General features: G+C 39.1%; 1 protein-coding gene across 6 annotated transcripts in view; it reads left to right on the top strand.

Moving 5' to 3' along the window:
* Nucleotides 1-11,185, top strand: part of cadps2 (Ca++-dependent secretion activator 2) — a 561,419-nt gene extending 550,234 nt beyond the window's left edge. For all 6 annotated transcript variants that reach the window (XM_051951549.1, XM_051951548.1, XM_051951546.1 and 3 more), the window contains 2 exons: nt 882-986; nt 1,647-11,185. In XM_051951549.1, the coding sequence (XP_051807509.1) occupies nt 882-986; nt 1,647-1,817 (276 nt within the window). In that variant the 3' untranslated portion in view covers nt 1,818-11,185. The remainder of the gene's footprint in view (nt 1-881; nt 987-1,646) is intronic.
* Nucleotides 11,186-12,814: the final 1,629 nt, after the last annotated feature.

Raw genomic sequence — 12,814 nt, 5'->3', positions numbered from 1 at the left:
TAGCCTTAAGTTTTAATTTTCTGACAAAGTCTGAGTGAAGTCACTGGGCTGTGTTGGAGTGAGGCAGGATGAATAGCATTGACAGGCTTCATGATGAGAAAGACATCATGTACACCACAGCAAGCAGCTGTCTGACTGAGAGCATCCTCAACATGACCGTCACTGACCTCCGTCGATGGTTGAAGATGAAGGCTTCACTACAATGATCTTATTTGCTATGTCAGTCCAAATCTTCTGTTTCTGAATAAAGACTGGGAAATTGAAAATATTTTTTTCCAATTCATCGATTAATCGAAAAAATCAACCAATTAATCGATTATTATAATAATAGTTAGTTGCAGCCCGAGTAGGAACAGAGACAATCTGAGACACACCCATGAGCCAATCCACACATGTTTTTTATAAATAAATGAAGCTGTTACATTGTGTTAGCTAATTGTATTGAAAGGCTAATTGGTGATTAGAAAACTCTTGTGCAATTGTGTTAGCACATGAATAAAAGTGTGAGTTTTGATGGAAAACATGAAATTGTCTGGGTGACCGTAAAACTTTTGAATGGTAGTGTGTATATATATATATATATATATATATATATATATACAATATATATACAATATATAAAGAAAGAGTTTATTCTGCTTATTTAAACCACTTCATGTGGAACCTAAACTGAAGGTCAGAGTTCCTGAAACCATCACAATACAGAGTAACTGTTCAACCCCATAAGTAATATATGATAGGTAGGTCAAATTTGAAGTGAGAGCCGCATTAGTGAACGCCAATGGATTTTTGTATGTTTGCACAGTTTGGGTAATAATTGTACTTCTTTCCTTGGTTTTCTCTTACAAATAAGTATGCCTGTCATTTTCTGTTTTGTACAGCAATGGTACACTGGCTCTATGAAGGCGGTGTGTGTTTGGCTGACTGACAGACTGGACCTGCAGCTCCACATGTACCAGCTGAAGACGCTCATCAAGATTGTGAAGGTAAACAAATGTCAAACTTTGAACAAACACCACAACTTCTGTCAAAAAATAAATAAATCCTATTTTAATGTTGAGTCTATTTTGTGTTTGTCATTCAGCAACAGGTTACTTTTACCTATCCGATTCAAAGTCTCCCTTTTTGCACTATTTGAAAAGAGCTGCAATGAATGAGCCTAAGACTGTCTACACTGAAATAAATAAACCTATTAAATTGTGGCTTATTCATTTTTAAATTATCAGGCGTCACAATGAAGAAAAGACAGAAAAACTAAAGACAAATGAAACCACGCTTAAAGTGTCCTTGAAAGCAGCAGTTGGAAGGGGCAGCTCAACACGAAAGTGGCAACTGCTCAACTGTGCACTGCTGCTTCCTTTTGCTTTTGTCTTTTCATAGTTTGCTAATGTACAGAGTTTAACTTGAAAGCAAAGAGACAAGGAATGATAATAGCTTCTGACTGAAGGTAAAAACCCCTCAGACACCTCAGCCTGCCTTCCCGGTCCAACATATAAAAGACTCTACACGTCCTTGAGCCTCAATCTTCCGGCTTTTGTCCTTTCAAACGCTGAATGGCAGCCGCCTCTTCTTGCTCACTACATTCCTAAGATGCTCTCTGTTTTCCCTTCTCCTTTTACCTATCCCCCACCTTCCCACCTCGACAGAAAACCTACCGTGACTTCAGGCTGCAGGGTGTTCTGGATGGCACGCTGAACAACAAGAGCTACGAGACCATCTACAACAGGCTGACAGTGGAGGAAGCGACAGTGGCCGTTAAGGCGGGTGGCGGCCTGCAGGGCATCAGCATGAGAGACAGTGATGAGGAAGATGACTAAACACACACATATCACACCTCCTTTCACACACCCTGTTAGTACTTGATTACCATCCTCTCTGCCAGATCGGGACCTTCCATCACAGTTAGTCATACTGTTTTTGCAATTCACCAACTTCACACAAAGCTGGAACAAAAGCTAACCAATGTTATAATATGTTATAATATGATTGCTGAGAATAAAGATAAATAGATTTATGCTGGACAAAACTGCTGTTGCATTCCTGACAAATGGACAAGGTTGGTCAGAATTACTAGAAGAAAATGGTAATTCCCGGTAACTGGGACAGGCTAATATTTAGTCAACAAGAGTTACCTGTAGCCTGCTTGATGAAACAGTTAAGTGATCACCCAAAATCTGTTCTCTAGTGACTCATAGCAACATCTAAACTAAAACAAAGCTGGACCTACACAGTTAATATTGTTTTCATAATGTGGTCAAATAAAGTTAGCAGACAACCAACAGGAAATAATGCTTATGCTAGCAAGCAAGCCATGTTGATGCAATTTCCCACTTAAGTAAATTTCCCTTTACTCAATCACATGACATTACAACTTACGTTCTTTCTTGTTACCTTCTGTTAAGTACTTTGCCATTAGTGACAAACATGCCAGATAATCTTTTCCAAAAATAGTATCTCTGGGGTGTCAAAAACAATGGTTTCTGACAAACATTTATGGGCAACCTTTGGCAATGTTGCTGTGAATTAGCAGCAAGGTTTGTGTATATGAGACAGGTTTGCTAGAATGTTCGCTATTTGCCTGTTTTGCAAAAAATAATACATTTTATGCAGTTTTTATAGTAATTCTAGTTTTATGTATGCATGACCATGTATATCTGGGCAGTCTTGAGTACTCCGGCAACTCTGAATTTTCTACGATGGAATCATGTGTCCTTTTTTTTAATCACAAAAACAATCATCATTTTGGTGTTTTCAAAGATTTATTGATCTTCAGGAAATATAACAAAATCTCCTTGGCCAAAAATATACATACTGCAACTTAAACTACCAGTTTTGGTGACATAGAAAGCAATTTTAATTTCACAGCAGCTACAGATCCAAGAATCATCTGTGCAACAGCTGTTTCTAAGTATAAAGTGCATGATACAGTTGTGTCACTGTTATGATCAGGAAGAAAGCACAAGCTATTACCTGCTGCTGACAGACAAGTGGTCATCATGGTCAAGAGTCAGCCAAGAATCAACAAAAAGCACATCTGCAATGAATTAGAAGCTGCTGAAAAACAGTGTGTTTTGCATCACCAAGTGCACCATACCTACCGTCAAGCATGGTCATCATAGTATCATGCTCTTTGGCTGTTTGGTGCCAATTGAACTGGTATTTTACACAGTAACTGTAACTGTAATAATAATAATAATTACTTATTATTATTAATAATAAGTAACTGTAGCAATGAAGAAGGAAGATTATCTCCATATTCTTCAGAAAAACTGAAACTCGCTAGCCAGAAGGTTGGATCTTAGATGCAAGTGGGTCTTCCAACAAGACAATGACCCCAACTGCACATCAGAAGTGGCAAGGATATGTCTAAATCAGGCTAGAATTAAGATTTTGGACTGGTCCCCCAAAGTCCTCACTTAAAGCCTATCAAGACTTTGTGGACTGTGAAGCAGACACAAGTTTGTATCAGAAAGGCAAGTAATTTAGTTTACCTGCACCAAGGTTGTCAGGACAGGTGGTCCAAGACACAACCAGAAGCTTGTGGATGGCCTCCAAAAGCACCTAATTTAGGTGAAAATGGCCAAGGGACTTTTATCCAAATATTAGCTTTAGCTGTATGTATATTTTTGACTGAGCAGATTTTTTTTATATATTTACAAAAGAATGACTACATCAAGACTGTCATGATATACACTATCGTTCAAAAGTTTGCGCTGACCGGGAAAATTTCATGCTTTCCATGAAAACTCACACTTTTATTCATGTGCTAACATAATTGCACAAGGCTTTTCTAATCATCAATCAGCCTTTCAACACCATTAGCTAACACAATGTACCATTAGAACACAGGAGTGATGGTTACCCCTATGTAGATGTTTCATTAAAAATCAGTTGTTTCCAGCTAGAATAGTTATTTACCACATGAGCAATGTCTAGACCAGGGGTCGGCAACCTTTAACACTCAGAGAGCCATTTCGACCTGTTTCCCACAGAAAAGAAAACACCAGGAGCTGCAAAATCCTTTTGGCATTTAAAACTAGACGAGCCCTCAGTAGAGGGCAGAACCACGCCCTCTACTGGCGAAAACCCTGTCCTCCCTATACAAATGATGCAATATGTATCACTTTTGATCATCGTACGTATCTCCCTTCCTACTTGATCTGCTGACCTGTAACTCCACAACTGAGCAGGGGACCTTAGACTGATCTTCAGTGCCAAGTTTGATTATCCTGACTTCAGCACTTGCAGAGATATCGGAACGGACATAGCCACATACACACATACATACTTACCCAGCCAGCCAGATACCGCACCGAATGCAGTAACCCCGCTGACGTTCGTCAGGCGTGGTTAATGAAGACAACACTGCATATATCGCTTTTTTACCTCTATGCCCTTGTTAATCAGTCGTGATTAATTAATTACAAAGCCTCTAATTAGATAGATTCATTTTTTTAATCGTGTCCTACCACTAATATTTATCTTACTTGGTTAATGTCATTTTTGCTCCTGGACCTCATATGTTACGTAATGTTAGCTGGAAATCAATATTTTGCGAATGTCTATTTAACTTGTAAAATCTGTCTTAAGCTAATAACTTTTCTCTGGTAAGTCACTGCCCTATTTTCCAAGACGACACTCCTCTGACTCTCTGACCTGCTGCCTGGATGCTGGACGTGTTCTTGCCAGTAACGTGTATTACCCTATCAAAGAGTAGATACTGAGCAAGACAATTATCCGTAGTTTACCATAGTACTCATGAGTACTTTTGACTCAAAGACAAGACGTGTCTTTCTTGGAGTGGAGCTTTAATATACAGGCTTGCCATTCTTGAGTACAAAACAATGTGAAACTACAGGCGTTGCTTCTCCATCTTCTCTGCATCAACTTTGCGCTCTCATGTCCCAGGGGAAAACCGCAGCCCATCCGGTGGAGTGACACGTCAAAATAAGAGCGGTAATTTCACAATAAAGCTCTCTATATCAAAATGCATTGAAACGCGCCTGAAAGGCACCACAATTTATTTTCCAAAGTTACAGGGAGCCACAACAGAGGGCTGAAAGAGCCTCATGCGGCTCCGGAGCCGCGGGTTGCCGACCCCTGGTCTAGACTGTATTTCTGATTCATTTAATGTTATCTTCAGTGAAAAAAATTATTTCTTTCAAAAATAAAGACATCTCTAAGTGGCCCCAAACTTTTGAATGGTAATGTACAAATAAACTTTGACAGAGAAGAACAACTTGTGCTAGCTGGGATAAGCCACAGCCCACTCAGATTTTCCACAAAGTTAAGTGGAAGTCCACCGTAAGTAAAACAGATGAGCCTATGAAATTATGACCATGCTACAACTTTTTGGTGGCATTGCCATAGATTAATTACAGCTGTTTGCCAGAAATAAAAAAAATTTCCAGTACTGCCGTGTGGTTACAGTAATCACAATATATTGTTATAGGTGTTATGCAGCTTTGTAAATTAACCACAGAGGAGTGATCTGTGCACAAACAGAAGACAGATGAGAATTATACAATTTGGCTACCTAAATCCTTTACACAAATTAAACAATATGCTGTTTTGTTTGTTTGTGTCTTTACTCCTGTGAACCAAAACCAGAAATACATTAAATCATTTTCTCAGTACTTTTCAGCTACCGGCAGATTTATGATGCAGAAGTTTGAAATTAAAAAACTTATTTTTTCTCTTTAAACAGATTACCGGTGGGAACAGTAAAATAAAATGTACATGTGCAGCAAGTAATATCATGTCACATCTGAAAGTCCTGATCAGGTAAGGAAGTAAACCCAGGTAGTAGCATATCCCATCATGCTAATTCCCCAGAAACTGCTGTATATACGTGTTAGAACGTATACGCCCGAGTCAGAATGTATGACAAACAGGAAGTCGAGGTGAGGCATCTGAACCAGATTTTCTGGATGGTGCTGAGATAAACTTCATCATCCTCTCTCACCTGCAGGACAGAAAGCCCCAACCTCTTGACATGCAGCCATACTCTGATTGATGTCACTTTGTACAGTTGAGCTCAGCGATTACAGCTCCTTTCTGCTATGTTTTCACCCACAGCTGTAGCTTAATGTTCAAGATGCTCTGAGCCTGCAGACTCTGAGCAACCTTGCTGCCATTTTTTGACAGCAACAGAAGTTAAGTCAAGAAAAGAAATGTATTTTTACTTAACAAAAAGCTTGAAATTGTAAAGTTACCTAATGTTATATGTTACTCTCTACTTTATCCCCGGGATGCTGCAGTAGTCGTTACAACCCACGGTCATTGTCATGAAACAGCAGCTTTGGTCACACTTTACATTTTCCTAAGAGCCGACCCTGACAACTTGTGGTCATGCAAATAATGACCAAACAAATGTAGTCTGACATTGTTACAGTGGTGGGTAAATCAGGGATGAGAATTTTCCGCGGATCTGCGGAATTCCGCAGATTTTATCATACCAGGGTCATTCTTGTGAATCGTCTAAATTCGAGGAGAAAATTTTTTTTGGGGGGGTGAGGTATGTTTATGGTCGGCGAGTCGTAATATCGAACGGCTGCTAATATCCACCGCGCTGAATGCGAGCTGCCACTCAGTGAGAGCAGTCATGTACAGTACTGTAATCGAATCACCATGAAGTGTAGAGTCCAGGGATGGGAATTTTCCGCGGATCCGCCGATTTCCGCCAATTTCATTTCAAGTTTGAACACTTTATTGTCGCTGATACTCCCGCGAGATGGTAACAACGAGATGGTAACGACGTTAACGATAGCTTGATAACGACGATTGTAAACAGCCCAGCGATTGGAAGTCGCTGCGCCGCTGCCGCCGCACACATTCTTGTTGACCTTCCCGTTGCGGTGGTATAAGAAAGTAGTGAGATAATTAGGCTTCATTGTGTGGGGACCACAAATGTCTGTCATAAATATTATGGATGGTAGTTTTTGAGATAACTTACCATTGACAGACATTTTATACAGCTCAACTGCCTGACCAACATCCCCTTGCTTGGGGCCCTGTACGCTGGATTTTGTCCAAAAACACAAAGCCAATCACTTTTTGCAATTCTCATGCAGAATCTTCATCGACCCTGTAGTCCTGACATGTAGTTTTTTGGAGATATATCCCGCTTTAGCTATCAACCCCTTTACCTTTATGTTCCCTTATATATATATATACACACGTGGACAAAATTGTTGGTACCCCTCAGTTAAAGAAGGAAAAACCCACAATTCTCACTGAAATCACTTGAAACTCACAAAAGTAACAATAAATAAAAATTTATTGAAAATTAAATAATCAAAATCAGCCATCACTTTTGAATTGTTGATTAACATAATTATTTAAAAAAACAAACTAATGAAATAGGGCTGGACAAAAATGATGGTACCCATAACGTAATATTTTGTTGCACAACCTTTTGAGGCAATCACTGCAATTAAACGATTTCTGTATTTGTCAATGAGCGTTCTGCAGCTGTCAACAGGTATTTTGGCCCACTCCTCATGAGCAAACAGCTCCAGTTGTCTCAGGTTTGATGGGTGTCTTCTCCAAATGGCATGTTTCAGCTCCTTCTACATATGTTCAATGGGATTCAGATCTGGGCTCATAGAAGGCCACTTTAGAATAGTCCAACGCTTTTCTCTCAGCCATTCTTGGGTGTTTTTGGCTGTGAGTTTTGGATCGTTGTCCTGTTGGAAGACCCATGACCTGCGACTGAGACCAAGCTTTCTGACACTAGGCAGCACATTTCTCTCCAGAATGCCTTGATAGTCTTCAGATTTCCTCGTACCTTGCACACTTTCAAGACACCCTGTGCCAGATGCAGCAAAGCAGCCCCAAAACATTACTGAGCCTCCTCCATGTTTCACCGTAGGGACAGTGTTCTTTTCTTCGTATGCTTGGTTTTTGAGTCTATGAACATAGAGTTGATGTGCCTTACCAAAAAGCTCCAGTTTGGTCTCATCTGTCCAAAGGACATTCTCCCAGAAGCTTTGTGGCTTGTCAACATGCATTTTTGCAAATTCCAGTATGGCTTTTTTATGAATTTTTTTCAGCAGTGGTGTCCTCCTTGGTCGTCTCCCATGAAGTCCACTTTGGCTCAAACAACGACGAATGGTGCGATCTGACACTGATGTACCTTGGCCTTGGAGTTCACCTTTAATTTCTTTGGAGGTTGCTCTGGGCTCTTTGGATACAATTCCAACGATCCGTCTCTTCAATTTGTCATCAATTTTCCTCTTGCGGCCACGTCCAGGGAGGTTGGCTACTGTTCCGTGGGTCTTGAACTTCTGAATAATATGAGCCACTGTTGTCACAGGAACTTCAAGCTGTTTAGAGATGGTCTTATAGCCTTTACCTTTAAGATGTTTGTCTATAATTTTTTTTCGGATGTCCTGGGACAATTCTCTCCTTCGCTTTCTGTTGTCCATGTTCAGTGTGGTACACACCTTTTCACCAAACAGCAGGGTGACTACTTGTCTCCCTTTAAATAGGCAGACTGACTGATTATGAGTTTGGAAACACCTGTGATGTCAATTAAATGACACACCTGAGTTAATCATGTCACTCTGGTCAAATAGTTTTCAGTCTTTTATAGAGGTACCATCATTTTTGTCCAGGCCTGTTTCATTAGTTTGTTTTTTTAAATAATTATGTTAATCAACAATTCAAAAGTAATGGCTGTTTTTGATTATTTAATTTTCAATACATTTTTATTTATTGTTACTTTTGTGAGTTTCAAGTGATTTCGGTGAGAATTGTGGGTTTTTCCTTCTTTAACTGAGGGGTACCAACAATTTTGTCCACGTGTGTATATATATATATATATATATATATATATATATATATATATATATATATATATATTGGACAATTCTATGTGCAGTGTATGCATCAAGTGCCAAACTTTCTGTTGACATGTCTTTGTCAAACCTCAACATGTGTTTTCATAGCTAAAACTTGCCCAAATCTTTGTTTTCTCAGCCTCTGGGTTTTTGTCATTGTTTGTTCAACATCATATTGTCCTATTAACTTCTGAGGGCTGAGATTATAGTAGAGTCAAATAGGCCAACAAACAAGTGTAGTCAGATGATCAACTATGCAGGAATCAACAAGTTATCTTGATTCTATAAACTACTTGTTTAAGTAAGGCTGTTTTCCACTGCAGGAACTTGCAGACTGTTGTTTTTTGATTTTTTATTTATTTTTTGCTGTTGTTGTTGTTGTTTTGGTGGCCACATTTCAAAGAGGGATAGCTTAAAGTTGAAGGAAATAAAGTTGATTGGGTATACTCAGAGAAACCTCAAATCACATAGTATCTCGCATAAAGTTCCTGCAGTGTGGAAAGCCACCTGGAGTTTCATGAAAGTCAGATCATCTAAATAGTTATAATAGTTCTTCCTACCATTTCTCTTTCCACATTAGTTTGACCTGGGCATTTGATTTGAAACATCCATATCTTAGGCTTTTAGGCCTCCAGTTCCATTGAGGGATATTGTAACTTGATGGTGAAATGTATAGAAATTTGATACATATTTTAGTGATACAGAGGAATCCTTTAATTTACTTTTCAAAGTTCCCATGCTTTTGCAGCAATGCACAGATAGGGTAACATATATTGAACATTCACATTCAAGTCTCATAAGTGTTGTAGAATAGTCTAGCCGCGCTAGACCCATGTTCTGAAGGCACAAGGGTCTAGGGCCGCTCGACAGGGAGGGAGGCGGGCTAAAAGGTTGTCTTTCAAATCACTCTGCAGCAATTGGGTAGGTATACAACCAATCAGTGCAACGAATAGGCTGACGTAGTTCCTAGAGCGCCGGCGGATTGTGGCTAAGTCCCATTAGCTTCCCAACCAGCGGAGCCAACTGGTATATTAAGGATTTGCCATATCCCGTCGGCATAAGTCCAAATACGTCTTTCTTCTCAATGAAACACTTCAGTGCCATCCTTTATTTATCTTTCAAGTTGAATTTTAGCTTCAAATCTTTAAGGGCTGTGGCCGAAGCTGAGTCGAAAGATAACTGTTTATTGTGCGCCGGTTGTTTCTGTCAGAATCGTCGCGCCTCTGTCATCACTTAGTTACGCCCGTCTTCTGACTCTACACTTCATGGTGATTCATCCGGCCAGTTTTAGAAGAATCCAGCCTCGAGCCTTATGGAGAGTAACTAGACCCACCCTGGCAGAGAATTAAATTCGTTGCCGTGGGTTGTCTTGCGCAACTAGGCTAGTTGCAGAATGTAATAAAAGGATGTGCAGAATCAGTCTTTAGTGTTTTACCTGGCAGTACAGTTGAGCTTTCAGTCACAACAATGAAACAACCTGTATTTAATAGCTTAGTGTTTGATTGTCAGATCTTAAGACAAACTCTTACAAGCCTGAGCTAATGAAATGTTGCTGTACTGCTGCACCTTCTGCAATTGGAAATGTCCTCACCGCTACTTAAAATTGGTGGCTTTAGGTGGTAAAAGATACAAACACATCACCCATTTCCAGGGTGGTTGTTGACTGTAACATAAAATATCGCTGAAACAGGTTTGCAGGTTCTATACATTTTACATAGGTCCATGCAAAAACCACAAAGATTCACTTTCAATGCAACAAGGTTCTAATCAGTATCTGAAAGCAAAACTCAGAGTTTGGGGAATAATTTTTGCAAACGTGAGTACATGTTGATGCAGTTGTAAATCTGCTGTCATCTCTGTTCATTGTGATATTTACTGTTGTAAAGAATATTGAACTGTAGAGTGATATGGTCGTACTGCCTGTTGTGCATCATACCCTGCATTGATCAAAGTCTTGCCAATAAACTGAAAAAGTCTCGAGTTTTTAACAGGAGAGAGTGTGGATCTGATTTTCATCTGATTAATGTGCTTAACCTGACCAGAAGTAAGCAAGCGAAGCAGCTCATTGTTGCTGTGCATCCACTCACTAGTTTGTTTGCTTGTTGTTGTTGTTGAGACAATAATTTGACCTGTAAATTCCGTGTAAGCTTCTGATCGACTGTGTGCAACACCCTGCCGTTTGTTTCAACTGTCCGAACCGGTTTGTGTCAGTGCAGTTCCAAAAGGGAAAAAACTGAAGGACAAAAACCTATATGAAGAAGTATATTTCTATTGTCCTATTGTGCACCTGTTTTGTTCAGGTGTCTTATCTGAGTGTCACTATTAAAAGTGTTTTTCAAGCAGCAGTGTTTACAGCATCTGTTTATATTTCACTGTATTTTCACTCCAAATCAAACTTAACATTAGTTTCATGTTTCGGTGTATTAAGTACCCACTCAACCCAGATAGCAAACTATGGGTGAATCAATGTTGAATCTATGTTGAGACCTAACGTCGAAATTATACAGAAAGCGCAAGGTTGATAAAATGTTGAGTCAACGTTTGCTTACATAGATTACATGTTTGCAAACATAGATTCAACATTAATTAAACATCGACCTGTCAAACATTTTAGTGAAACCAAAATACAATGTAGATTCAATGGTATCTTTTAAACACAAACTTCAATGTTGACAAAATGTTGTTGAATCAACGTTGATCCAACCATCAGTCTTCAACCGTAACCACAATTCAACCTTCTTAATCCTAATTCAACATTGATTTAACATCTTTTGCTATCTGGGTAAAGTGTGATTTATGGTTGAAAAGCAAACGTTGACTCAACATTTTATCAACCTTGCGCTTTCTGTATAATTTCGACGTTAGGTCTCAACATAGATTCGACATTGATTCACCCATAGTTTGCTATCTGGGAATGATACCTCTATATAGTTTAGATTTAAGATTTCTGACAAACCTGACTATCCTACCAAGAGTTCTGACCTCAATTCTTTTGGAATTAACTGGAACACTGACTCTGAGCCCGGCCGTATTTCTCCACATCCTTGCTGGAGCTCACTAATATCTCTTGCAGATTAATACCCAGAATGTCTGAACGACTATGACTGTCACTCTAAATTACAGAACACATATGCATGTACACTACCATTCAAAAGTTTGGGGTCACCCAGACAATTTCACGTGTTCCATGAAAACTCACACTTTTATTCATGTACTATAATTGCACAAGGCTTTTCTAAATATCCATTAGCCTTTCAACATGATTAGCTAACACAATGTACCATTAGAACACAGGAGTGATGGTTGCTGCAATGGGCCTCTGTCCCCCTATGTAGATATTCTATTAAACATCTGCTGTTTCCAGCTAAAATGGTCATTTACCACATTAACAATGTCTAGACTGTATTTCTGATTAATTTAATGTTATCTTCATTGAAAAGCGAAGAATTTCTTTCAAAAATAAGGACATTTCTAAGTGACCCCAAACTTTTCAATGGTAGTGTACCTGTACCTTTGGTCTAAAGATGTAGTAGCTCAACTTAAGCTCTCTAAAACTCCATTTAGAAATGAAAGTTCCTCCACTTGAAAATACGTTTGGTGAATGTTACTTCTCTTTTGAGTTAGTTTTTTTTCTAAGTTCATCTTGGAAAAATCTGAGGCTTGACAGATTTGTCACATCACGACGACTTCGGAAGCCAATCCTTGTCCAAGAAAATGTAATTTATACAGGTGTGATTTGGAAACTCGAAGGCTGTGTTTCACAAACACTGCGACCATACAATATCCCTAAAGGACATGCAACCATGAATTCACAAACACTAAGGTAAACTCCCTTCAAATATGAGATGTATATAAAAAGACACAGAAAAAGGAGAACTGTATGTTTCTTCTTACATGTGTTTTTCATTTTTGTATGTGTTTTCATATGTGCATCATTTCCTAATGTTTGTGCTTTCAGTCTTGCGTGTCCT

This window comes from Acanthochromis polyacanthus, chromosome 8 (genome assembly GCF_021347895.1).
Source record: "Acanthochromis polyacanthus isolate Apoly-LR-REF ecotype Palm Island chromosome 8, KAUST_Apoly_ChrSc, whole genome shotgun sequence".
Classification (NCBI taxonomy): Eukaryota; Metazoa; Chordata; class Actinopteri; family Pomacentridae; genus Acanthochromis; species Acanthochromis polyacanthus.
Note: the sequence above shows the minus strand (reverse complement) of the source record. Positions and strands in the feature narration are given on the sequence as shown.